The sequence below is a fragment of the Curcuma longa genome, chromosome 11 (assembly GCF_044706935.1).
Source record: "Curcuma longa cultivar G26 ecotype Majalengka, Jawa Barat chromosome 11, ITB_CL_G26_1.1, whole genome shotgun sequence".
Taxonomy (NCBI): Eukaryota; Viridiplantae; Streptophyta; class Magnoliopsida; order Zingiberales; family Zingiberaceae; genus Curcuma; species Curcuma longa.
Window position 1 is genome coordinate 30,893,341 of NC_133871.1, and position 27,718 is coordinate 30,921,058.

Below are 27,718 nucleotides of genomic sequence, written 5' to 3' on the forward strand. Positions count from 1 at the left end.
AAAAATTATTCTAAATGATGGATAAATTGTGATATGGATAAATTTTGAATTAAGATTATATATACTAAATAAATATCAATGATAATTTTTAATATCTTCATAAATTATTATAAATGATATTTATTAGTGTCATTGTAGATTTGTTAAGGTAATATTTTAAAATGACTTTATAAATTATCATTACTCATAATTTTTATTATCCTTATATAAAAATATAAGATACTTATAATTATCAATATAAATGAGTTTATTATAGTATTTAAATTTATCTTTATTAAGTAATAATAAGTCATTTATGTCTTTAAAGTATGAAATTGTATTATTCAATTAAGATACTTTTGAGTTATAATAATATTATAAAAATATCAGGAATATCAATGAATTTAAATTTATTTTTCAATGATATTATCAAATTTTAATGTCACTAAAAATATATTATACGGTGATTTTTTATGATATTAACAAATTTTAATGTCATTAAAATTATATTATACCGACATTTATGTAAGCTCTTAAAGAACATTATTCTGGTAGTGAATCGTAATGTAAGCTCAGAGTCCGCATTAGGTTGAATAGTCGAGTCATACTGGTTTGAACCAATACCCGTATAATTTTACTAACCTGCCAGCATATATCAGAATTATTGATCTCATACCAAAAGCTTTTTCATTTGGCCTCTAAATGTTCATTTAATCTCCATACAATTTCAAATTCTGAATTGTTCATTGTACATGGTTGACCAAAGTAATGGATTCAAAGACCAGGAAGCTCACAAAGATCGACACACATGTCAGATCAATTACATCCATGGAATACTGTGTTGATTACATGCCCCAGATTTCAAGGTCTTGAACCAGGTAAACAGCGAATACAAAGCTTTTTGCAACAACATTTGGAAGACTTCATCATACTCTCTGAAATTTCAAGAGGAAAGCTTCAAGACAGGGCTCCAGAAAATGCAAGGTCTGAGGGATGAGCCCGAGAATAGCTTTGAATAGGACAGATAAGGATCCTGAGAAAAAGTCAGAACTGCTTGATTAAATGTCGGGTGCCACCGGCAAATCAGATGGCCGGTGTCTTTTGCTTATGTAAGGCTGCACCGTAGGTGAAATCTCGGATGGGCTCTCGTTACCAGAATGTATCCTATTCCTCATTTCAAATTCTTTTCGAGATTTCTTCCTGGTACCTTCTTGCCAAACACTACCAAAATTTGGAAGCCAACTCTTTGAAACAATTTCTCTCTTCTGCATCTTTAGTTCAGCTCTTTTTCTTTCAGCCCATGCAGCTCCCACGCGTTTTGGATTTAGCCCTTTCGACTTCCTGGTGTGAAATGATTGAAAGGCTACTGTGTTAGTATTTGTATCTTCTTTCGTTATATTTCTTCCCTTGTCTTCGCTTATCTCAAACCAAGGCGGTGGACCGCCGGCATGCACATTCAGTTGGCTGACTTCGGAAGACAAGGATCTGAGAGTGGGCTCCGGCAACACTGCATAAAGAGAAGAAAGTGAATTTGGTCGAGTATAGTAGGGACAGTAACCGAGACAAGAATCAAGGAAAATGATAATTCTGGAACAAGGAGTACCCTGGTTGGGATCTCCAGTAGAGCCAATTCGCTTATCCTATGCAAAACAAATTTAACGTCAGTATTTTGCTACATAAAAATACATTTGAATTAGAGAAGTTGCCACCAAACTTAACGTGCATTAAGTGCAATTATAACTATAATAACGCATAGCAACGTTTTTGCATAATATTTACATCTCCATCCTCATTCCTCAAATCCATTGTTAGGTTCAATAGCACCTATCTTTCTTATAAACCAACAATCTACCTCAAGATAAAAATTTGCTATTAGACAATAGTTGTTCTAATACTACTAGTACTTGGTTGTTAGAAAAGTATTAGACATAATCTAGTGTAAGGTGAACCTAGTCTTGTGCACAAATTTTAGATAGGATTTGTTATGTTTAACTGCCACGAATAAATAAGTTGCGCAATTATTTCAGTACAAAAATATCATAATATAATATTTTACTCCCCTCAACTTGGTATTGGAGCAAACTCTCCTAGAACTAAGGTTTGAAAACTTAATCCAAGGGGAAGGCTGCGAAGTTCCATATGAAGGTGTGGCGTTCACTTAGTCAACACTGTACAATCCTAATTTTCTTTTCTTACTTTTACTAACGGCATGTCTCTCTTTGTGAGCCACCCTTCGACTGGCCACTTGCCACAAGCCTCAGGAAAACCTAGGCAACAACAAGCCCTCTCTTTCTTTAGAGTCAATCACGCTTCCCCCAGCTCATTCTCCCATTCTGTTAGTTGTGATCTCCAAATAACCGCCCCAGACAACGATCACAGGTAGCCCCATCCAGGTTGATACCTGCATGCCAAAAAATCTGTCATGGTCGATGCCACTCTTTCATCTCTAGGACCTCCTGTTGTTCTTCACATCCTGTGTACTTTCTCCTGAACTCGGCACCGATGTCACAAGGGATTCCTCCTAGCGTTACCAGCAAGACATTGGCAATGTGGAGATTGCTTAGGAGATGCTTCATCCTCAACATTGACCACTAGATCTGAAGCCCTTTCATCTCCAATATTGGCTACAACCCAACTTCTTCCCCTCAAGGAAGGCTCCACACTAAATTTAGCCTGGTCTTGATTGAGACAAAAACCATTCTCATCCTTTGAGAATAAATAGAAGAAGAGGGACCCATTTTAAGAAAACAGAAGGATGAATCCACTTAGAGAGAGTTTGGATTTGGAGGGAAAAAATGTGATTCAAAAAAAAAGTAAGAATCAAAAGAGAGAGATCAGAAGAAAAGTCAAGTAATCTCAATCTAGCGAGAGAGACAGGGAAGGTGGTGGTTTACTAAAAAAAGAGAGGCAATTAAGTTAAAATTAGCAATAAATAGAGAGAAAAAACATTCAAGAAAAGGGTGAGTGATCTTAAGGATTTGTTTTTCACAATCTTCATCTTATGTTTTCCTTTACCCCCTCATTGTCTCAAAAACTGCTCATCTCTATTTCATTATCCTTTGTCTGTATGAAAGATTCCAAAAAGAGATCAATTGTAGTTGCTGCTTCCAAGATATCTTCCTCTTGTAGTAAAATGATAGGGAAGTCTCCTACCAGTATTTCTTCTTCGAGTGAATGATCAGTGCCCTAATCTAACTTAATTGTGCAGCACCTTTATTCTCAGTTGCAACTTCGAACAGATAAATTGGTGGTCTGTTTTTCCCAGAATACTCTCACTTGGTAGTAGTGGTATGTAGTGTTAGACAGATAAGACAGAAGCAAACAAATACACATCATAAGAAATCAACAAATTTGTATTTACTAGTTTAGCTTGCCTGGAACTCCAATCTACGCTGTCTGGAAACGGCTGGTCCATGTCCGTCCCCGTTTCCGAAACGCTGGGAAACGTTTCCATCCGTGGAAACTTACAAGAAACGGCTGGTCCATGTCCGGCCCACTCCCCTTCGCCGACTCATTCTCGTCCGCCTCCTCCGCCTCCTTGTGCTCATCGACGTCCTCCTCTCCCCCATGCCTCATATATGGCCCCTCCGCCGGCGCCACCGAGGAAAGCTTCCTCCTTTACGACCACCCCTTGCCGCCGCCGACGCTGCCGCTGCCAACGAAGAAGGCCCAGGTCGCCGGAGACTCCCTTCCGTCTTGGCACCGGCGGCCAACCCTCGCGTGCGATGCTGGAGAAGAAGAACAGGGATGAGGCGGACGACGCAATCGGGAGATGGGAGAAAAGGAAAATCGTGATTTGGGAAATGCCTTAATGGGTTTGATAGCTTCTTAACAGATCAAATGGTTAAGATCCAATAACATTATCCAATAATCTATAAATCCAATACCCTTTAACCATTAACCCTTAAGTAAATTGGGCTGCTCTTGGGCTCAAGTTAGTTGGTCTTTAATTGGGCTTTGACGTTTCCAAAATCTGGAAACTTCAACTATTGTCGTTTCCTGTTTCCGTTTCCGCGTTTCCCGTTTCTCGTCTCTAAGTTTCCAGACAGCATAGACTCCAATACGGCAGAAGCTCAGGTGGCCAGTCCTGGTGACATGGTAACTCAAGTTTGTAAAAAGAGACATGACAATCAGCAATCCCAGCAAGGCAGAGAAAGATGGCCGAGTGGTGAAGAATATCTTGGAGGGCAATGATTGAAAATAGTAGCAGCACAGCACCCCCGACTTCATGTGACCCCAATTAAAGACCATTGATATTTGTACTTTGAACCTTAAACTAGGAGCAGCGAGATGGGAGAAATATCAAGAGCAAAGAGCTAAAGGGTGCTCCTTATTATCAAAAGGGAACTCCAATTTTAAATAAATATCAAAACAACACTCTATCTCATTTTACATCCCAAAAATACCCTTTAGAACATATAGCAATTTTGTTCAAAATTGTTATAATGTGGAGCAGTTTTGTTTGAAATTGCTACAGCATGGAGCAATTTTATTCAAAACTGCTAAAACATGGAGCAGTTTTGTTTGAGACTGCTACAACATGGAACAACTTTGTTCAACCTGCTACAATATAAATTTGATCGAGTTATAGCAGTTTTGAACAATCCTGCTCCAACAATATTGAAACAAATTTGACCAACTAAGAGTGATTTTAACTAAGTTGGAAAGTATATTTTGATATAACAGTGATTTTTGAAAGTACGAGCAATTTGGCTTTACGTTGTAGCAGTTTTGGAACAAGAGTATTTTCAAAATGAATATTTGAATGGGGTGCTGTTTTGATATTTTAAAAACTGGGGGCACCCTTTGATGATAATGAAAATAAGAGATGCTCTTTTGATTTTTGCATAAATATCAAAACTTCATCATAGAGACTTAGAGCAGAACCATGAAAGGAGTTTTGGAAAAGTTGCGATGCAAGGTCATTGACAATTGAACAAGAGGTAGATATCTTAAAATGTAATATCCTTGTTTGTAGATAGTGTCAAGGACACCGACCTCAAAATCTCACAAAAATAATGAATTTGGTTTTACCCATATGAAAGCAAGAACCAACCACCATGCAGCACAAAAGGTGCACCAACCCCAGAGAGGTACACTCATATCAAAAGGCTCTTAACCACCCACCATCAAATGCCTAAAAAACAAGGAGATGGTGAAGTGTCGAGCGAAGGGTTTGTGCTTCTGAAATAGCAGTAATTTACAGGATAGTTAATTTTGTGAAGAAGTGGAATTAGTGGTGATACTAGTGTCCAGTCAGTGAGAGTAGTGGCGGTAATTGTTTATTTTATCCTTCTACATTTGGCAGATGAAGTATTTACATAAAAACTACAGGGATACCCATTGGTACTGCCAAGTATACAGGATATGCTATAATAATAGTTTTTGATCCACTATAGTAAAATATCACATTAGTAATTAAATCAATATTAAGGTTATATTATCTTTTTTTTTCTATCCAAAATTCATAACTTTCTAGTATATTACTGCATTTCCCATGCAATTTTAAGCATGCATACTAATCATCTTCATATTTCTCAATCTCTAAAGAAAGAGATATGTGTGAATCATGTGATAATCCAGGATCAAGTTCTAATTAAGAACTAGTCTTGCTTGCTATGGGAAATAAAACACACTGTCCATTGAAATGTTAGAAAGAAAGAATATGGCATCAATCATAAAACAATTTAAAGACATTCTAAAAGATACAACTTACAATTGAATTGTTTGGAGGCAGGCTAATCACATTCTTCACATTGCAAGTGGATGTGCTAACTGAAATAAACATAGCATCACTCAGAATGACATAAAGTTAAGAAATGAAGAGACAGATCAATGATATCATATTTATGAGTCCTGACCCGATAATTGCCTTGAAGGGCTTCCAAAGATACAGGCATTATTAAAGTCATCATTTCCCTCCATGCTTATTGAAGAGGAAGTAGCAGCATATGAAATGGAGCCACTGATGGGGAATCCATTAACTTTTGGATGGTGTTCCACATAATTCTCATTGGTAAGATTTTGTAAAGGTATAACATGATCAGAAATATATGAGAAAGTAGAATGGACAGAATTTTCTTCAATGTTAGAGGTAACTGCATGTTGGATATCTTTTGATGAGCCAAGCAATGGTTCATTAGTCCTATCGCAAGAAAATGGCACCGCACCTTTTAAAGCCTCACAGCCCTTCTCCCACTGCAATTGCAGAAACTACACAGTAACTACCATTTTTCATTGTAGAAAGCAAACACTAAGAAATCATTAGTTTTGCAACATTAAGGCATACATACCAGGAAGCATTAACAACTTATCATAAATTTGATCAATTTGACTATACTTAAAATTCAGGAACATGTTCCAAGCTAAAGTGATGATGTGCATACCAACATTTTGGATACAATGAACTAAGAAATTGTAAATGAAGAATGTAATATATAATCTTTTTGCTATATATAAAAATAATAATAATAATAATATATTTACTAAAACCCACTTTCAGCATTGACTGATGAAATATAATAAAATAACAATTAGAAGGCATCAAGAAACTAGGTGCATTGAAAAATAAAAGCATTGTAAACATTTGAATTTAGCACTGGCTAAAATACTGTAACCTACAGTCCATGAAGTTCAAGCGCTCCACCTACACCTACAATGAAAATGATAGACAATAACAGAAAAACAACACAATAATGAGAGAATGCTGCACGAAGTTAAAAACAACGATGAATAAGTGTATGTACCAATAACAGAGAGCCAAAGGTACCATATTTTGTGTAGGAATGCCACCTAATAACATAAGTATTTATGGATATGGATTTAAATCTAGTGTCGTATAAGACAGTACAGACAATGGTTAACATTTCACATTATGTTGAGACTAAAGCAATTGTGACACAATTGATGCGTGATACTTTTGCACATGCTACCATACAAGGCAACACAAGCAATGCAAAGCTCATTAAGGGGGGTGGTATGGAGCTTGAAACAGACAATAGAAAGCTATACTGGTGGAGCACCTAATATGGGAAATTAAGGTATGATACATAATTCAGAGAATCGGTAGTATAATCATAATATCATCATAACATACATGCATTAGAAAAGCTGGACAAAACGGTAAGCAAAATCAGTATGATAAGAGATTATTTTAATTATATCAAAATGGTTACATATATATCTAGCTTGTTATTAAGCTAGAAAAATCAGTTTCAAGTTTATACTCCTTTGAAGTTATAATTTCATAATGAAAAAGTTACCAAGTAAAATCAAAAAAATGAAGAGAGCACATTATTAAGCTAAAAAGAAAATATAACATAAATTTATTGTCAATGATTATAAAATAAATTAAATGGAACATCCTTTCATTTATAATCTAATCTGTATGCAGCTTTAGAAAATTAATTTTGGATTCTTCAAGGTATAGAACTTCATATGAGCTGATCAAGGTTGGAAAACATCATAAGTTGCCAAAAAAATGGAGAAATTTGGTAGGGTAAACAAGACTTTGAAATATGAAAGTTTGAAACCATGGAATCTTAGAACCATATTGAAGTAAAACATCAAGTGATCAAATTGACAAATTACCATGAAACCTAGGAATGAGTCAGTGAGAAGATAACAGAACATGAGACGAACATTTTCAAAGATCAATTTAATTCCAAATATGGAAAATCAACAATCAGTCTTAAGGATTTACATATTTTTTCTATTGACTTACGAAATAGTAGTAATAGAATCCAATAGAATATCATTATGATGGAACTTAGAGAATATGTTGTGCAAAAGCCAGGTTACAACTAGTGTAGACTGTATTATGGCATCGAAAAGTGTGATGCTAATATGTTATTGTTTCAGGTTTTGACTGAGACCAGTAACAATGCCAAAATTTAAAATCTTGCTTCAGTCTTTTTTTGTCTTCCAAACAAATGTGTTTTGATATATGAATGGTCATGTTCTGCTGTAGCTTCCTTCAGTTTCACAAGAAATCTTATTTTGCAAGTGCTTAAGATTTTTCTGCTTTCCTGGAGTCCATAAGAGAAACTATGTATAAGGTCCACGAACACTGTAAAAAGGAAGGAATTAATTTTCCATCCGATATGAATGTAAATTATAAAATTTACCAAAAGGTATTGCTCTATACCACAATGTTTCTACTTATTTCTAAGGTTACTTGCGAATCGTGCTCCACACTTTTTTTTTTTTTAAATGGGGGCAGGTGCCATACAGAAATCAGTGCTTAACCCACCTTCAATCAATTTAATACATTCTATACCAAAGAGAAAAGCTAGTTACCTTCACTAGATCTGCTTCAGAGACCCTAAAAGAATCGACCCGATCCAGCCCTCCTCCGTGTTTCTCTAGGAAATTCTTCAGGTTCCTCAGATGCATTGAGCTCGCCAGATGCTTGATCGCATTACTACTGCAAAACAGCCCAGCTATCAGACATGCGTACTCGAAGGTGTTTGCTTTAAAATAAGAAAAAAAAAAAAGGAAAGAGCGCAAAGCATTCATCTTCATAAGAGCATGCCCCAATTTAACCTTGAAAGCCCTAAGCAACGCTGTATGAGGGGAAAGGATAAGAGAAGGGGTTTACCGTGCGAAGAGGCTGCCAGTCTCGCGCAGATCACAACTGCAGAAGATGCACCAGAGGCCATTGAGAGCATCGTGCTCGGGGCGAAGAAGGGAAGGATTTCGTACAAAGGAGCGGAGATCGGAGATCTTGCGGTGGAAACGAGAAAGGTGGGTGGTGAGCGCGCGGACATGGCTGGGGAAGTACCTGTGGCGATTCCCTTGGTCGTGGTTGCACCTGCACACCGTGCAGAATTGAAACTCCCTCCGGCCTTCTCCAGTTCGCTTCGCCTTCGCATTCAACGCCATCGTCGGCGGACCTGGCGAGTTCTCCGTCTCGATGCTCGGGCCGAGGAGCCTACCTCGACGCCCTTTTAGGTAACGCTGTCATCGGGCCGGGCCGAGCCGGGCCTGATCGGCCTTTTAAAGCTGCCGATTTTTTTTTTAATATTGTTATTATTATTAATAATTTAGATATTTAATTTTCAATTCAATTAATTTTAAAAATCATCGATCCAATTAATATTTAAATAAAAAATCTTTTTTTATTTTTATTATCATAAAAATGATGGTTCGTTTTTTGAAAAAAGATATTAAAAGAGCACTCTTATACATTTTCTATTTTAAAAATATCCTTTTTAAATATTATTGTAATAAATTTGCGTAAAAGTAGATTATCAATTATTTTGCATTGTAGCGACAAAAAATTCTTTTTGAAAGCTTTTATCAATTTTTTTAAATATAAAGCTTACGTATTTATCATCAATAATTGTGTGTGTTTTTATGGTGAGTGAGGAAATTAGTCACGCATAAAGTTTTGAAAGTGAGAATTTTATTACAACTTTTGCACGAGTTTTTTTTATTTATCTTTAGAGATAAATGTTGAAATTATCTCAAATTTGATTACGATGTTTATGAATACAACTAATGTTGATTGAAGTAGCTTTTTGTCATTATTTTTTATATTTATGTGGTCTTAAGTATATATCTAATTTTAACATTTACTACCATTTATTTGGTATGATAATGGATGGAATATAGAGAGTTGGTCCATTGTTAATAATAGTTAGGGTTATATAGGAGCTAAGTCGAAATAAATTTTATAATATTCAAGATTGTTTGATATGATAATCTAGTCATGCTGAGCTGAACATACAAAAAACCAAGTCCTTGAAATAATTATTTAAGTTTAATTTATTTTTTATGAGTTTGAGTTTAGTTCAAGTTTGGCTTGAGTTCGATTCTTTTAAATGTTTAAAATTTTTATATTTTAAATTTATTTGGTTAATTATTAAAGTTGACAATAGAAATTTATTTAAATTTTTTTTTATTTTGTATATTAATAGAAGTTTTATCGATACATATGAATCATGAATATTAATGAATTAAATATATATGTATCTAAATTTATTTATTTAATTTATTTATTCTTATTTATTTAATTATTCAACAAATAGAAATAAATTTTTATCAAATGACATGGCAGCCAACTCTGATTAACATTCACAAATATTGAATATGCTAAGACACAGTTATAAATCCAAAATTAAACATTTTTAATATTAGAGTTGGAGGATCCATAAGTTATCTACAACTATAACTCCCTCGCTAATATAAATTTTAAATATATATTAATAATTACTCTTATGATATATAGGGTTTAAAAAAAAATAATAGTAGATTAGATAAGTGAATTACTTCTCAAACTCATTAAATTTTATATTTTAATTTTAAATTTTAAAAGAAAAAATTCTTCTCAACTCACAAGTCAATCTAAGCCCATCATAGTTCATCTAGATCTATAATCCATGTGGATTAATCCATTTAAATTTATTTTTAAATAGATTGATAAAATATTAATTTAATCTATTTAATTTATTTGGCGTGATAAGTTAATTTGACGATGATCCAATTCAAATTGACCATTTAATATAATATATAAAGATCTAAAACCATTTTTAAAAATGTACTATATAATTTGGGGCCAAATATGCTTAATGGACTAACATAAAAGCCCTTTGATTTAAAATTCCAACAAATAAATAAATTAATGATAAAAATGAAAATAAAAAATAAAAAATAAAACGGATGCAAGTGACATGTTAAATTTAGATATTTTCAAATAAAAGATTTTAAATAAAATCTACATTTAAACAAAGAGAGAAAAAATATCTATTTTTCAATGCCGGAGTAAAGTCACATTAAATCACATTGATATAAAATATTCTATAAAAATCATTCTTCTATTTTCTTTTCTCCCCATTTTTACCCATACAAGCTTCTATTTTTAATAATTTTTTATAAAATAAATATTTTTTCCGTAATATATTTGTAGACATTTTGTCATTGTAATTTTTGTTTTTTGTTTTTCTTAATTTTGTATTCAAATTATTTTTTAAAAAAAGTAAATATTTTTAAAAATAATAAAATATTTTTTAATATGTTTTACAATTAACTGGTGCAGTGGTACTGCAGCGTCGTCGCTGCTGCTTTCCCAATAAAACAAAGGTGTGGTCTTTTTCAACCACTGGCCCTCCTTCTCTCATTACTGCTCTTTAAGATCTCCGTCTCCCTCTCTTTCTCCTCGTTGGTCTTCGCTCAATCTTCCCTCGATCCCTTCTGCCTCTGCGAAATCCTGTCGCTGGGGCCACGCTTGCTGCTCGAAGCCTCAAATGCTCCAACTCTGAGGCGCATGCTGCAACTCGGTGGCCAAGGCCGTGGGTAGCTTTCCCGTTTATCCATAACCAGAAGAGGCCTCCCGAACCCTCTCCAGACGGTCCTCCACGCCAGAAAGATCAGACCTGGATTCGGCAGACACTCCATTGTATTTGATCCTGAGGCGAGTCTTCCGCTCTTCCCATTTCATACGTTTCCGTCCGGAAACGCTTTATATATTGCCAGGGGAACTGAAAAGGAACGGTCTTGCAGGGACGACGCTTTTTGTTTTTGTTATCCTTTGTGTGTACGATTTGTTAGGAGGGGTGGAATTGATTTTCATTGCTGCTTCTGCGGTCCATGTGGTGTATTGAAGAGGATTATCTGGAATCCACTAGTTTCGAGATTTTCGATCTAGGGTTTCCCCCTTTTATCAATCCATGCCGTAAATAATGTGTTTTTTTTTGGCTTAAGCCTTTTCTTTCCCCTATTCAGTAAATCTTTCACTTTACCTGATCGTGAATTCCAATTGTTTTAGTTAGGCGCGGGGACCATCGATTGACTCGATCTCTGGTTCTTAGATGGTCCTTCCAATCTTCTATGGATAACTTTTAGTATGTTTGCTACCTTTTATGTCCGTAAGCTTTGTCGTTATGGAGCAATATTATGATATTTGTTCCACCAATGCCCCGACACTATTTTCAACTAAGAAAGTGGAGTCTTTTCCTAACTCAAATCAAATCAAGTATCAAGTATCAAGGAGCTTTTACATTGTTTTCCTTTCAGGTTGTTTTTACTTGGAGCTGTTGTAATGAAGGGTAAATCATGTAGTTTAAAGATTTGCTTATTTTCACAAAAGGGATCAAATTTAGAGGGATGAGCAGCAAGATGCTTTAATTCACCAGTTACTTTAATTCACCAGTTATTTTGATTAATGAGTGGGTGGATAAAAATGGATAGGACCCTTGGCTCCTCCTTTCCATCCATATAGGCTCACCAGTAAGTGGGTGGATCAGGAAAGCGACCAAATGACAAAGTTATAGTTGTGTCTCTTCAAATGACCACTTGCTTGCTCATGAACAACACAAGGACCTTCTTCTCCCCATCTCACCTCCACATGTTTCCATTAATTCCCATGTGCATTGAATTAACCACACCTTATATGAGAGGAAAAAGAAGAAAGGAATTAAGTCATCTTCCTTCCATCCACTTCTTGATGAAATCAAAGGGGCAAATGTAATATCACTTATTTATGTTGTGTTTATTTGTTTCTCATTTATGGAGTAAAATTTTAGCAACAAAAGGGTTGTTTATCTGAATTAGTGCTCATTCTTGCAACTCTAGGACCTCTTCCTTGACTTTATCATCCTTGCCGACCACATTTCGATGGACCTAGAAAAGATTAAGGTAATCAAGGACTATCCAAGCCGCATGCCGTTCAAGAAGCTCAAAGCTCTCATGACTTCATGACCTTTAATTAGGGGGATTTTAGTACCATCATGACTCCTGTAACCCTGCCTTAAGAAAGGATAATTTTAATAGACTAAATCTCTCTAAAGGATGACTAAGTCCCTTGTTATTAGAAAATTCTCTAAACTATTTGAGATGTTCTGTAGCGTGTCTGGGATAGGTACTGTATAGGAGGAACAGTGAGCTAAAAAGGACATCCAATTGCAGTTTTCCATAGAAACTCAATAAACTCGAGAATTCTATTCCACCTATGACAAAGAGTTTTATGTTATTGTTCAAACCATTAGACATTGACAATATTACTTACTATCCCACGAGTTCATCCTCTATTTGAATCATAATGTAGGATTAAGATTAGGGGGATGAATAGCCTTAAACGAAACTTAAATGTAGTAAGAAAACTAATTCCGCAACAAGAAAACTAAAAGCAATGCACAATCAAACAAATACACAAAAGAAAGAGAGAAACAATGCTAACTCAATGATTTATGTGGTTCCACAACCCCAAGCTCCTATTCTATGGCTTATGACCATTTAATAGGTCACTCCACGAATCTCACTAACTCTCTCCTTCTCGGAAATCTTTTGGAGGTGGAGAAACATCTTACAATGCCTTGATTACAAAAGTGCAAAAGAGAAATTACAATGAGTAGAGAAAAGAGTTTCAGAGTAGAGAATTTTATAGAGAAACTCTGTTGTAGTCCTTTTGTCGGGGTTGATTGCTCAATTGACTCATTTGAAGGTCTAGGTTGTCTTCAGTCGATTGAAGCATTCACCAAGCAAATTCTAAGGCTTTTGTCCAAGCCTAATTTATCCCTCGATTCTCCAATTTTACATCTACATTTACAATCATTGTTGCATAAATGAAATCCACCAAGTCATTAGAGAATACTCTTCTCCAAACCTCTCCAGGATTTTGTTTGGAGTTTTCTTCACCTTGTCAAGCTTTTAGGTAACCTTGACTTGCTTTGCCAGGCATGTGATCACCTTTGATCTATTGGACTTCCTCTTGCCAGACATACAATCACCCTTGATGTGCCAGGATTTCGTCGTGCCATGTCAAACATGCATACACGTGTGACAAGTCCTTTGTCTAACATCAAAATTGATTGCACCAACAGATAAGGCATTGACATTCAGCCCTAGAAGAAGCTTAAGTAGCAAACATGCCAGGTTGGTGAGTTTCAGTCAATTGGTATTTTCTTTTTTTATAATAATCAGTAATAATTATAATCTTAATTATATTCTAGCATACCTCCCTTATTTAGAATGTTTATTTGCAGGATTGCTTTTCAGTAAGTCTATACAAGTGGTTCAAAGTCCTATAATTCAACATTTTTTCAGCTAATAAAAAGAATTCCAGTTTGTTTTCTTTGCTTGAAACTTTATTCATTGTTCGTCTTTTGTGCAACATCATGCTATTTCTTTTATTTGTGGCTCTTTATTTTGATTTGTCTTTTTTTTTTTATAAGTTGTATAATGTGCCAACTATAGAGCTGAGTAATACCACTGGGATCATAGTCTGGGCTTATTGTTTCCATGCAGCTTGAATGCTTTTACCTCTACTAACCTGGACTTTGGCATTATCAGGGCAATGACAATATTCTCAATGCATGGTTTCCATCGATCTGTTTGATCATTGTTTAGAGGTCCAAATCATGGAGCCTTCTTTCCTGGTTATCAGATTTTGCATTCTGTGATTTTTATCCTACTGATGTTTGATAGATCACAAACCATTTTAATGTGGGCCTATCAAACAACTCTCCAAGTGAAGCATTTTGCGTGATGAAGATTTCAGACACTCTATGCAATTGGAGGAGTTTGGCTTGGGCATGGAGAGAAATTTTTGCAGTCAGCTTCCTTCTCTTACATCCCTCCATTTGATTGCATCAGGTGGTCAGCACTCTGAAATTAGTGTTGCATACTTTTCATGGCCTATTTCTACCCTAATGCATGCTGCCGCAGAAGATCGAGCTAATTACTTTGCTAACCTCCAGAAAGGAATACTACCAGCACATGTTGGCAAATTGCCAACTGGCCAGCAAGCCACAACACTACTTGATCTGATGACTATAAGAGCATTCCATAGTAAGATTCTTCGTCGTTTCAGTCTTGGTACTGCAATAGGATATAGAATCAGAGAGGGGATATTGACTGACATCCCAGCAATTCTCGTTTTTGTTGCTCACAAAGTGCACAAGAAATGGCTCAGTCTCAACCAGTGCCTGCCATCTACCCTTGAGGTAAATAGTAGTTTCATGTACAGTTGGGTTGTTATGAGAATGAGGATTCCATGCTGCAGTTAATTTTGATGTTACCATGCCCTCTATCCTTAATAGAGATTTAAAATTTTTCAGGGTCCAGGGGGCATATGGTGTGATGTGGATGTAGTGGAATTCTCTTATTATGGCGCACCAACACTAACTCCCAAGGAGCAATTGTACAATGAGCTTGTAGATGAGCTGCGAGGAAGTGATCAATGTATTGGTTCAGGCTCTCAGGTACTAAGTAGATTATTTAAAACCAAATGCTTCTAATACTTCTACATGTATGGAATAGCTTATTGTGCAACTATTAAATAAATTACTAGATTTTGTGAAGTTCATTGCTTGATGAATGAAAAGGAATGCCACATAAACATGGGCTTTTGACTTCTATTTTCTAAGAGTTATTGTTGGACTAACAATCTTTGTTGTTTAATGGTGCTTTGAGACATTCAAATCAGTTGATTACTGTTTCTTCTATACTACACTGCATCAGGTTCCTAATCTGGTTTGTTTTTTGAGTGATTTGGAGTGTACGATTGTGTTTTGACAAAGTTTGTTTGTACCCAATATTCAATGCTTCATGTATCATACCCCTTTTAGCTTCTTGCCTGTTAGAACCTATTAGACAATTTAAAGAATCTTAGGGAAGTGAGCTGTTGTGTTAGTCCAAGTTCAGCTACATTAGTCCATCTAATGGCAAATTAAAGTGTGAGTGTTATTTTGTTTTCAACTTGTCTTAAATGCAGAAATATAGTTTTTTGAATTAAGCACAACTTAGATTGCTCCAGCTGATGAGTTTTTTTGCTTCTGTTTCTCATTGATCTAGTGCAAACTATGATTTATCCATGTCTTTTTCTGTTAATATTAGGTTGCAAGCCAAGAGACATATGGGACCTTAGGGGCTGTTGTGAAAAGCCGAACAGGCAACAAACAGGTTGGGTTTCTAACAAACCGTCACGTCGCAGTTGATCTGGATTATCCTAATCAAAAGATGTTCCATCCGTTACCACCCAACCTTGGACCTGGAGTCTATCTTGGTGCAGTTGAGAGGGCCACGTCTTTCATTACAGATGATGTTTGGTATGGGATTTATGCAGGAACAAATCCAGGTAGCTCAAGATCTAGCATTACATTATATTTGATTTCAGCTCCGTGTTCATTCTTGCTAAGAAGCTACTTAGAAATCCTTGTTTTGCTTATTCGTTTGAATGCGATGGGACTGTGAAGTCAATGCTTTTGATAAATTATTCTAGAAGGAATGTGAGATCATGTAAAGGAGAAATGATTTTTTGAAGCCATTTATATTGGTCGAGCTTTATCACTCACACTCCCAAACATATTTCAAGATATTATTCAATTTGATTATTTTGTACACCTGTCTGTCTTTGCTGATAAAATATACCCTTTTCATTCTGGTGTACCTGCAGAAACTTTTGTCCGAGCTGATGGTGCATTTATACCCTTTGCCGATGGATTTGATGTCTCCAGCGTTACCACCTCAGTGAAAGGACTGGGTGAGATTGGTGATGTTAAATTTATTGATCTCCAGTCGCCAATTGACAGTTTAGTCGGGAGAAAAGTTATGAAAGTTGGGAGAAGCTCTGGTTTAACTAACGGAACCGTGACGGCTTATGCTCTTGAATACAACGACGAGAAAGGAATATGCTTTTTCACAGACTTCCTTGTTGTGGGCGAGAACCTGCAAAATTTTGATCTTGAAGGTGATAGTGGGAGCCTTATTGTTCTAACAGGAGAAGATTCTGAGAAACCTAAGCCTATAGGTATCATCTGGGGTGGGACAGCTAACAGGGGAAGATTGAAGCTTAATAGTGGCCATTCTCCCGAGAATTGGACAAGTGGAGTTGATCTGGGTCGTCTTCTTGATCTTTTGGAACTTGATCTCATAACAACAAGACAAGGACTTGAAGGTTTGATTCTTCACTTTTGATGCTGTAAAATTAAATAAATCTCAATGCAATATTTTCTCCTTATCTTCCCTTGTTGATCGCTTTGTATCTTTCTTTCACTTTGTTACTACAGATGCCCTACAGGAGCATAGATTTGCTTTGGCAGCTTCGATCAATTGCACAGTTGGTGAATCATCTCAAATGATAAGGAACTTGCGAGATAAAAAGGATGATGAAATATACAAACCTTTATGCATTGGCATTCAACATTCCCGTTCTGAAGGTGCTACTGGTTCAGGAGTGAATGCATTTCATAAGGATGCTGAGTTTCAGTTTGACAGAGTTGAGGTTGTGAACAACATTGAAGAGCAGCAGTTTGTTCCAAATTTAATTAGCACGTCTCCGGCAATCCTTGTGGAGGATGACAATTTTGAAAGGAAGAATCTATCTGCATTAATAAACTCATCCAAGGATGATAGTTGTATTTCATTGCATTTTGGGGATCATGAAACCTAGGGACAATGTTATGATGATAGCATGGCGATTAGATTTACAAAGACATTCATTGTGTGACTTACGTGTTCAAGTATAACTTTCAATGATATCTGTATAACACGGATGAATTCTACAATTTGAGATGGAAATTATTAACAGCCTTTTGAAGGGAGGACCGAGTTATCTTTCAACTACAGAAAAGCCTCACTTGTTTCTATCTTCGTTAAGTGGATCTACACGTTCAAAAGGTCAGTTAACCATCTGGTCAGACATTTCACATGTTTTCTCGATAGCTTCTCTAAAGTATACAACCCTGAATATGTAACAGACAATTTCATGAATAGGTTGTCCTTGACTTACTCTTGCATAAATTTGATTTTCATTTATTTTTGCCCTTCCAATATTCAATGCCAATCAAGAATGTAAGTTGTTAGTTTATTCTGATGATAGTTCAATTGTTTAAAAACATCATTAGCTGGATAGTTTAATGCGCCGCTTAGCATATTCAGAGGACAAATAAACATAGTTACTTTGGTTAATGAGTGAATTGGTCACTTTCAATGAGTTAACTACTGTGGACTTGTTTGTTTCCGGTTTGTCGTTACGAGTTGATTGAAGTTTCAATAGAGTTTGGCTTATTTCTTTTGTTTTATTTTTCATGTATATGCATATACTTCTCACATTGCTTCAAGTATGTCCGTAAGGTATAACTTTCGACTATATATGTGTGTTCCTCATTAGCTGAAGCCTTAAATTACATGAACAAGTTTTGTGGTCTCTCTCTCTCTCTCTTTCTATGTATATTGAGGTCTGCTTGTTTGTTGCACAATACTGAACTTCTCTATGCATCTTTCGCCTCTATTTATGGATACGAAACAGTTTCGCCTCTTTGTCGTCAACCATCCACACACTAGAAAAGCTTTGTGGTTGCCTGGAAATAGTTCAGAAGAATTACCATAGCTGTGTAAATTAGATATGAACAGAAGTAGTTAGGAACCGGTATAAGAACTTGAAACCTTCAATTTCTCACAGGAAGTCACTTTGTTTCAGATAGTTTACAATCAAGCCAAACTGTGTACTTTGCTCCTTTTAGAAGGCCGGAATAGAACGAGGACATGTGAAAGATCAACGACCTAGCAACTGCCACTCGGAGAAGAAAACATGTGATAAGTGTAAAAGGAAAGCCATCGAACTCTCCTACCTTTGTTTAGCTAGTTCTGTGAGAGAATCCCATCGAGGAAAAGAAATCAAACATCATCCAATTGTTAGTGAGCGAGTGATTGAAGCTGCCAGATGATCTAGTAGAGGAAAATCATTTCTTTGAAACACTCAATTCTTGATTTCTGCCTGATACTATCTAATTGATACCCGGCAAGCTAACTCTGATCTAACAAGAACAGCAAGTCGATCCTCGACTAGATCAAGCTGGCAGCTTCAATCTCTCGCGCTAACAAAACAAAAGCCAAGCTCAAGCAAATGGGGAGATAAAGGAGAATGACTAGCAGAACTCCTTTTCCATCTGTTTTATACAAACAACACATCTCATTACCAAACCCTAATATCCTCTACTTGCGCCATTGGCATCAATGTGTGCTCATGGTGTGTTTCGGTCCTTTGCTAGCACAGCTAGCGACAACGACTCTTGTCTCTGTAGGCAGATCAATACGATATCGGAAACAATAATGGCCATGATACTGAAGGATACAATAGCAATCTAGCAGCACACATATATCATATGAATTGCATGCTTAATCTACATTTGTTTGTGGCTGTGCTACGAGTTGTAGTGCCACAAGATATCTGTTGTCTGGCGTATCTCTGTGGGCAAAGAAGGGCACACCCCAGAATCTGTAGGACCAGTGTCCTTATTTAATAGCTTAACCTTTCTGAACTGTTGTTGGCCGATCGACTGTCCCACGACTTTGATGTGTTCATTAAAGGACTGAAAAGGAGGTTTCAAGGTTGTCAAGGTGCACAGGCAACTTGCATCTTCTTCCTCCTCTTTATAACTGAGATAGGGTTATGGTGTGAGCCATATCTTCCAACTAAGTTGGATTGGGAAAGTAGTTATCGCGCATTCGATATGCGTATATCTGAATCGTCGGAAACTTAGCAAACTAGTGGAGATGAGTGGGTTTAGTAGCTACAAACAAAGAGATTTTTATCCATCTGTATGGTAGCTATAGAAAACACTTCATTTTGAGTTGAAATGATCATCACAAAAACTCTTTGATCCTTCCATTTTGGTTTAAAGAAGCCAAACCTTAGGCCAAATATTTGAGTGTTTTTAGTACAAACTTTAGTAAAAGGTGGAATGGTTGGTCCCACGACCATCTGTGAGAAGGTAAATCGGAAAACTGTAGTTGACTACTATGGGGGAGGGCATGATCTCGATTTCGCCGAGATTTGACCCTTGTCTACTTCAACAAGTATGTTCCAGACTAACCAACTTAGCCATCTACGTGGAGCTTAGTACAAACAAACTTATCATTTATGCTTTGTTTGGGAGGAGGTGAGGGAAGGGGAAGGAAAGGTAAATAAGAGGAAGGGAACTTTGAACTTTGAACTTTGTTTGGAAAGGAGTGAGGGAAGAGGAGGGAAGGGTAAGTTTTAACCTTCCTTACCCATGAAAAGGATGATTTTCTTACCCTCCAATTTGAGGTGTAAGAAAAGGAAAGACAATTCTAAATATTATTTATTCCAATTTTATTCCTATTTTAAAATATTAATTTTTAAATAATTTATTTAATATAAATTTTTTAAATTTCTCTCGCTGAGCACGATCTTTTCGCTCTTTTCTTATATCAATAAATTTTTATAGAAATATATATAAAATATTAATGTATTCTTTGTCGTATCAAAGTGTACAGATTTTGTATTTCGCATACTTATTGTATTGTGTGTTTACTCATTATTTCTTTGAAATTTTTTATTTATTTAAATCGTAAATATTAATTTTAGTTGGTCTTATATTGGCAAGAAAAATCTTACATCTATAAGTTTAATAAGCTGCGGACGAAACTGTAAAATTGGAAGTGCAATAGAGGCGGATGAATATCGTTCGTTTAATATTTATCTTTTGTCTTTGAAAACACTTATCTTTGAAATCAAAATATAGTGGAATTTAAAACACAAATAAGATGACATAGTTGGTTACTTGGTTCGTAGCTCTTAAGGTTACTACTTCAAGGTTTATGATCCTACGATGGATCATTTACAAATAGATAATCATTAATCTTTTACTTTCAAAATTCTTTTACTTTCAAAATTCTCTCAGATTATTTATGAATAGGCAATCATTAATCTTCTCCTTTCGAAAATCTATGGGAGGCTGAGAAAATCTTTACAATTTGAGAAAGTAGTAACATTTTATTATACCTCTAAATGAAATGTAATAATTAAAATATTATCAAAAATAATAAAGTGTAGAGTTTTGGAGTTGGTCGTCGAAGACATCCGATATGTAGACGACAGAACTTGCACGAACAAATGAATAAATGAAAGAATTGAAGAATGTGTGTTGTTCTTAGCTCGGTCGTCGAGATACTTTTATTAGTTTTTATCGATCAATTGATCACTATTATAGGTCGAATGATTCAAATTCGATCTCGCCAAATTCAATCTTTTGATTTTTATCTTTTTCGACCACTATTATCAATCAAACAACGCGTTCGTTTTGTGAGATCATAGTGCTTTGATTTATGCAGGGCCACATCACGTTTGTATGACTATATATGAGAATTTGATACCGCTTCGTGCATTTGATGCATTGCTCACGCTTGCACGCCTACATGCATGAGAAGTTGCTGTATGCATAAGAATTAAGTAGGACTAAATTGATGCATCATTCTAAAAATAACAGGTAAAATTAATTAATTTTATATTAATTATAATTATTATATTAAAAAATATAAAATCCTATTTATGTCAATTTCCTTTCCTTTTATCTTATTTTATATCTTCATTCTCTCAAGAGCTAACAAATCAATACTGTGGATCTCATTTTATATGATATAAAAAATTTAAAATTACTTGATGATAATTTTTTAAAAATAAAATATTTAAATCTTAAAATTTTTTTAACACATAACATAACATGTTATATGATTTATGTTTATTTTTAGAATTAAAAGTTTTAAAAAAAATAATAAATCCAGAATTATAAATTACAATTGAGGTATTAAAAAATTAAATTATTTTTCAAATGCATGAATAACTTATAAAATATTATTAACTATACTTATTAGCGTAGCTTTAGTAAAAAAAAATTTCAAAATTAAAATTAATAAAGTCTTATTTACATTAAGAATGTCTTGAAAAAGATTAAATAATCTAACAATTTTATCAATTAAAAAAATTTATTAACAAAATTTGAATATAAAATTTTAATTAATAATTTTACATCTTAAAAAAAAAATTTAAATCCGTTGTTGTCGGTCTCAAATCCGAATGAAAAAAAATGAGGGAAAATTTTATATTTAAAAAATATATTAAAGGTCTAAAAAAAATTTTAGTCTAGGCCCCAGGTCTCAAATCCGAATGAAAAAAAATGAGGAAAAATTTTATATTTAAAAAATATATTAAAGGTCTAAAAAAAATTTTAGTCTAGGCCCCATAAAACCTTGAGACGGTCTTGATCTTGTGAAGGCGAATTGAACAAAATTGATCTAGTCGTTTGGTTATTTAATAATAAATCCGATTTACTACAATGACATGCGTTGAACCGGATTCAGCTGGTTAATTTTCTATTCCGGATTAGCCGGAACCTAATTTAATCTTGATTTAATACTGTAGCTTCTCAAAAAAACCTAATCGCGCCTCTTCCCTCTTCCCCGCCGCGACACCTCCTCTCTCTCACGTCTGCCCTAATCGCGCTATTTCTTCTTCCTTGAAATCGCGCGAGTGCCGCTGGAAATCACAGGACTAGGGGTGGGAAAAAATACCGAATTTTCGGTATACCGCAGATACCATACCGATATTTACCGTTCATACCAAAAATTTCGATATACCAAAATTTCGGTACGGTATAATACCGTACCGAATTTTTCGGTATCGGTATGAAATTATTATTTTTCGATATTTCGGTATACCAACATTTTCGGTATAATACCGTACCGAAATTATCAGTATACCAAAATTTTTAGTATTTTCGGTGTAATATACCGAAAATTCGGTATACCGAAAAATTCGGTATACCGAAATTTCGGTATACCGAAAAATTCGGTATACCGAAATTCCGGTATACCGAATTTTCGGTATGGTAACGGTCTAGATTTTTTTATGCCAAAATTTTCGGTACGGTATACGGTATCATATGCAAAATTCGGTATACCGTACCGACCCAGCCCTACACAGGACCACCGTGCTTTAAGAAGGCAAAATCTTAGGGAAAGTGTTGCGAGTTTTTTCTTCTTCCTCACAGAGTTGAAGACGGTGAATGTGCCGGAAACGAACAGATTTGAACTAGGGCTACGTCGGAAACCACGGCGAATACCCTTGTGGGAAAAAGAGGCGAGATTTTAACTGGGTTAATTTATGACGGACTCATATAATATAGTGGGATGAAACTATCTGACTTATCAATTTAACAGATTAAAAAAATTTTGATTCAATTTAATTCAAAGTAGATTATAGATTAGACGGGTCAATCCATGAGCGATCAAATTCAAAATCGGTCGCTAATTTTAGCGATCGAATTCTATTTCGGTCGCTAATTTTAGTTACTGAAATCTATTTCGGTCGCTAAATTAATGATCGAAATAGAATTTAGTCGCTAAAATTAGCGACCGAATTCAAAATCGATCACTAAAATTAGCGATCGAAATAAAATTTTAATCATTAATTCTATCATTAATATTTAAAAGAGGTGCATTTCTTTTAATGAATTGAACATATAAAAGAGTAGTCTCTTGGCAAAAGTCTATACGGTATAAGATATTAACTGCATTCCTAACCACATAACAGGAGGGTACCAAACTAAATAAATAAACTCCTCAAAAGAAAAATGCCTACTAGTATAGTAATAGCATTTCATGATTATTCATTCTACTGTATCTCTCAACAAATCAAATATAAATTTCTTAAATTAAAAAAAATAAAGAAAAAAGATTCACTACAGCTTCTTTAGAAGACATGACAACGATCGCAAAACGTCTCTTTTTCGATTCTAATTTTAGCGACTGAATATGAATTCGGTCTCTAATTTTAGCGACCGAAATAGATTTTGATCGTTAATTTTAGCGATCGAATTCTATTTCGGTCGCTAATTTTAGCTATTGAAATCTATTTTGGTCGCTAAAATTAGCGATTGAATTGAAATTCGGAGAAGGAGATCCTGCCAGAGAAGAGATCGTGCCGGAGAAGGAGATTGGAAAGGGAGATCGTGCTGAGAAGGAGATCCCGCTAGAGAAGGAGAGACGGCAGAAGAGAAGAGGAGCGTGTGTAGGGTTCGGAAGAGACGGCAGAAGAGAAGAGGAGTGTGTGTTTCGGGTTTGGGAGTGAGGATTCCATAAAAAAATGCTAATTAGCGACCGAATGCCGGTTCGATCACTAAATTATCGATCGAACGCCATTTCGATCGCTAATTAGCAGTCGAACACCGACTCAGTCACTAATTAGCGATCAAACTCCAGTTTCGTCGTTAAATTAGTGACGGAACTCCTCTTCGGTTGCTAAATTAGCGATCGAACTAGAGTTCTGTCGCTAAATATTAATGACCGAATTAAAATTTCATCGCTAAATTCTTCCTCATCATACAATCCTACAATTACCGACCCTATTAAATTTTGATTGCTAATGTAGCGACCGAATGTTAACTTCTGTTGCTAATTTAGCGACCAACTTTTAACTCCGATCGTCAATCAGCCATTGAACTCATGCCTGTCGCTAAATTAGCGATCGTTTAAAATTCGATCGCTAATTTAGCGATCGAATTCTAATCGGTCGCTATTTAGCGATCAAAGTTAAAAGTCGGTCGCTAAATTAGCGATCGAATTTTAATCGGCCGCTAATTTCGTTGGTATTTGTTGATTTTTTTTGTAGTGCCTCTTCACCGAAAGGAAGGCATAGGATGGCGTAGTGGTCAACGTCCTCGTCATCAGCCGATTGCGTACTACGACCTCCGACCATGACGTGAAACCGGATATAGAAATGAAGGAATCACAGAGTTGAAGATGGTGAATGTGCCGGAAACGGACAAATTTGAACTAGGGCTACGTCGAAAACCACGGCGAATATCCTTGTGGGAAAAAGATGCGAGATTTTATCTGGGTTAATTTATAACGGACTCATATAATATAGTGGTATGAAACTAACCGACTTATCAATTTAACAGATTAAAATTTTTTTAATTCTATCTAATTCTAAGCAGATTATAGATTAGACGGGTCAATCTATGAGTCTGTTAAAAAATATTAAAAATTTTAACTTTGAATTATAATTTAAATTGATTAAATTGAAAATTTTAAATTTTAATTGTAATTTTTAAACTTGAATTGTAATTTAAATAGATCAAACCTAATTAAATTTTCTATCTTAATTTTAAAATTTAAAATAAATAAATAAACTTTCTTAACCCACAGGCCAACTCAAGGCCACCGCGGGCCAATCCATGCGGGTCACGAGCCTAGACGCGTCAACCCATCTAAACTCATCTGAAAATGGATTGATAAAATTGCAACCAATCCATCTAAATTTCTTGGCGGGGCGGATCAACCCGGCGAACCTAATCCAAATTGACGGCCATAATTTTAACCGCTTTTAAATTTAAAAAGGCACACTTAGTTTATAAAATATAAATGACTGTGATGATTAAAAATCGATAAATAACATTATAAAATAAATTTAAAAGCATAATTTATCAAATGATAATTTTATTTTATTGTTTCAATTATAAAAAATTATCAAAAACTTTTTATAAATATATTTTAATTGTCATAGTAACAAAAAAAATTTAAAAAAAAATAGAAGAGTGGATGAACTTATATTATTGAAATTTGAGCTTGATTTTGTATTTAATTAATATTTGAGATTTATGAAATTTTTTTAATCCGAGATTTTGTATTTAATTAATATTTGAGATTTGATTTTGTATTTAATTAATATTTGAGATTTATGAAATTTTTGTATAATTTTTAATGTTATTTTTTATTTTTATATATACTCTAATATAATATAATATTTTATTTTCATTAAAATAGTCATTTGATGTGTTTGATAGCCTGAAGCTCAGGTCCCCGAGCATACATTTTTATACGCCATTTCTCTGTGGATTGGCATGGACAAATTTACTAACTATGTGAATATTAAATTTATTGATTTAATTTATCCACGATGACCTTTTTAATAATTATTTTTATATAATTTATTATTTAAAATAATTGGCATCCTTATTTTCAAATGGTCCAAGCCGAGTCAAAAAATAATTCACGCCTTAATCCTGCAAGAAAGAAATAACACACGTGAATAATGTGAAGTGCCGCCCGCCGTGAATGTTTGACCAAAAGTCAAATGTGGTAGCTAACATTCATCCAAGTCGACCTAATTGACCAGACCTCAACCTTGTCCCGACGTCCAATTATTTTTCACCCACTTTTTATTTTTATTAATTCCGAGAGGCCACATTTTATCCTTAATTAAGTATGTATTGTTTATTGTATTCGTAGGCAACTTTTCTTTAAACAAAAAATAATAAAATAAAGCTTTTTATTTAGATGAAAAAAAAATCATCTAAGCAAATGAAGTTTTCTTTTTAAAAATTGATAAAGGAAAACAATAAAAAGAATCAATTACTTACTTTTGAACAAAAATAATAAAGAGGATGGAAGAATTTGTGTGTTTTGAATAAGATTGTTATCGAGGAGAAGACAAATAAAAATTATCAACTAAAAAGTTTGCTATTAGTTATTTCCTTTCCTTTTGTCCCTAAAGAAAAAAAAATAGCATAAGGTAAAAATATAAGATAAGTTGAGAGGGGCATAATAAATTTTCCCTATAATTTATAAAATAAAATTTTGAATATTTTTAAAATTTATTTTAAAACGATAGAAAATAGATTAAAAATACTTTAAAAAACAAACTAGAATTTTAGAAACTATTAATAAAGATTTTTTTTTTCAAAAGATAATTAAGCTTAATATTTATTTTTGTATTTTATCCATGTAATTTAGAATAACGGTAAATTAGAGAAAACTTTCCAAACCCTATCCGTATAATTTAGAATAATGGCAAATTAGAGAAAACTTCCCAAACCCAAATTGAACTTTGTGCGTGTGACAGAAAAAATAATGATAGGTAGCATAAAAAATTGTAGCATGAATGTAGCATGACACACTGCATGCAATGGGTTCCATTGACATACAGTGGGATCCACATCCATGCAATTGAGTGTGTACATTCATGCTGTATTTTTCATGCTATCTATTATTACTTCGAGCCCAAACTGAATTACGGATAGAGTTTGGAAATAATTAAATTAGATTAAAAATGATAGAATTTTAGAAATGCTGCAATTTTGAATATTTTTAAAATTTATTTTAAAATGATAGAAAATAGATTAAAAAAACTTTAAAAAAAACAAACTAGAATTTTAAAAACTATTAATAAAGATTTTTTTCAAAAGATAATTAAGTTTAATATTTATTTTTGTATTTTATCTATATAATTTAGAATAACGGTCAATTAAAGAAAACTTTCCAAACCCTATCCCTATCCGTATAATTTAGAATAACAGTAAATTAAAGAAAAACTTTCCAAACCCCAACTGAATTACTTTCGAGCCTATAAAATAAGAATAACACTGTAGCTTATCAAAAATACCTAATTGCGCCATTCCCAATTTTCGGCCGAGCCCTGCTTCGTCTTCAACTCCGTAAAACGAAGGAATCATGGTCGGAACCCGCAGTACGCAGCAATCGGACGAGGACGTTGACCACTACGCCGTGTTAGGTCTTCCTTCCGGCGAAGAGGGTGCGAAGATGACCTTAAAGGAGATCGAGAAGGCATACCGCAACCAGTCGCGGATCCGCCATCCGGACAAACGACCCGACGACCCCAACGCCACCGCCGACTTCCAGCGACTCAAGACCTCCTTCGAGGTTCTCAAGGATGATGCTGCTCGCCGCGTGTTTGACGCCCGCTTTCGTGCTCGCCGCGAGCGAATCCTTCGAGACTCGGCTTTCAATGCCAAGCGGAGAAAGCTGCAACTGATTTAGAGGAGCGGGAGCGAGCGGCTGAGGAAGAAGATGCAGCAGGCCTTGCCAAACAGGCCGAGCGTTGGGAGAAGCACGTGGCGGCCCGTCTGCAGAAGGAGCTTGCCGAGTTCCAGGCGAGGAAGACCAAGAAACCTACTGCTGCTTCCAATTCCAGGCGAGG

General features: G+C 34.9%; 3 protein-coding genes across 7 annotated transcripts; 2 read left to right on the top strand and 1 right to left on the bottom strand.

Annotated features, from left to right (window-relative positions):
- Nucleotides 1–684: 684 nt before the first annotated feature.
- On the bottom strand, nucleotides 685–8,872 carry LOC141839674 (TITAN-like protein). Its single transcript, XM_074727478.1, has 6 exons — nucleotides 8,579–8,872; nucleotides 8,278–8,404; nucleotides 5,841–6,177; nucleotides 5,696–5,754; nucleotides 1,583–1,619; nucleotides 685–1,486 (listed from the first exon to the last, which is right to left on the bottom strand). The coding sequence occupies exons 1-6, from the start codon at nucleotides 8,860–8,862 to the stop codon at nucleotides 1,038–1,040; spliced, it is 1,293 nt and encodes a 430-aa protein (XP_074583579.1). The 5' UTR covers nucleotides 8,863–8,872; the 3' UTR covers nucleotides 685–1,037.
- Nucleotides 8,873–11,110: 2,238 nt separating this feature from the next.
- Nucleotides 11,111–17,515, top strand: LOC141841024 (protein NARROW LEAF 1-like). Of its 5 annotated transcripts, none has more exons than XM_074729152.1 (7): nucleotides 11,111–11,392; nucleotides 14,269–14,571; nucleotides 14,647–14,921; nucleotides 15,036–15,179; nucleotides 15,814–16,054; nucleotides 16,373–16,873; nucleotides 16,986–17,515. In XM_074729152.1, the coding sequence occupies exons 2-7, from the start codon at nucleotides 14,484–14,486 to the stop codon at nucleotides 17,366–17,368; spliced, it is 1,632 nt and encodes a 543-aa protein (XP_074585253.1). In that variant the 5' UTR covers nucleotides 11,111–11,392; nucleotides 14,269–14,483; the 3' UTR covers nucleotides 17,369–17,515. The 5 variants fall into 5 exon arrangements, with proteins under 5 accessions (XP_074585253.1, XP_074585252.1, XP_074585250.1 ...); XM_074729151.1 differs by having other exon boundaries at nucleotides 14,269–14,327; nucleotides 14,404–14,921; XM_074729149.1 differs by having other exon boundaries at nucleotides 14,269–14,921.
- A 9,664-nt stretch (nucleotides 17,516–27,179) lies between these two features.
- On the top strand, nucleotides 27,180–27,713 carry LOC141837570 (pre-mRNA-splicing factor cwf23-like; the record flags this gene model as incomplete). The annotated part of the gene is given in 2 exon segments (XM_074724951.1): nucleotides 27,180–27,541; nucleotides 27,544–27,713. Coding segments are annotated over 2 exon segments (480 nt in total), but the record flags the coding sequence as incomplete, so codon positions are not given.
- Nucleotides 27,714–27,718: the final 5 nt, after the last annotated feature.

What these genes read in the sequence shown, in the direction of transcription:
- LOC141839674 (XM_074727478.1), bottom strand. Translation starts at nt 8,862, where the DNA reads ATGGCGTTGAATGCGAAGGCGAAGCGAACTGGAGAAGGCCGGAGGGAG. An exon ending in ACTGGCAGCCTCTTCGCACG is followed by an intron (nt 8,405 to 8,578) that starts GTAAACCCCTTC and finishes GCTGTTTTGCAG; the next exon opens with TAGTAATGCGATCAAGCATC. An exon ending in TGCCTCCAAACAATTCAATT is followed by an intron (nt 1,620 to 5,695) that starts GTAAGTTGTATC and finishes TGTTTTGCATAG; the next exon opens with GATAAGCGAATTGGCTCTAC.
- LOC141841024 (XM_074729149.1), top strand. Translation starts at nt 14,484, where the DNA reads ATGCAATTGGAGGAGTTTGGCTTGGGCATGGAGAGAAATTTTTGCAGT. An exon ending in GCCTGCCATCTACCCTTGAG is followed by an intron (nt 14,922 to 15,035) that starts GTAAATAGTAGT and finishes AAAATTTTTCAG; the next exon opens with GGTCCAGGGGGCATATGGTG. An exon ending in TTATGCAGGAACAAATCCAG is followed by an intron (nt 16,055 to 16,372) that starts GTAGCTCAAGAT and finishes GTGTACCTGCAG; the next exon opens with AAACTTTTGTCCGAGCTGAT.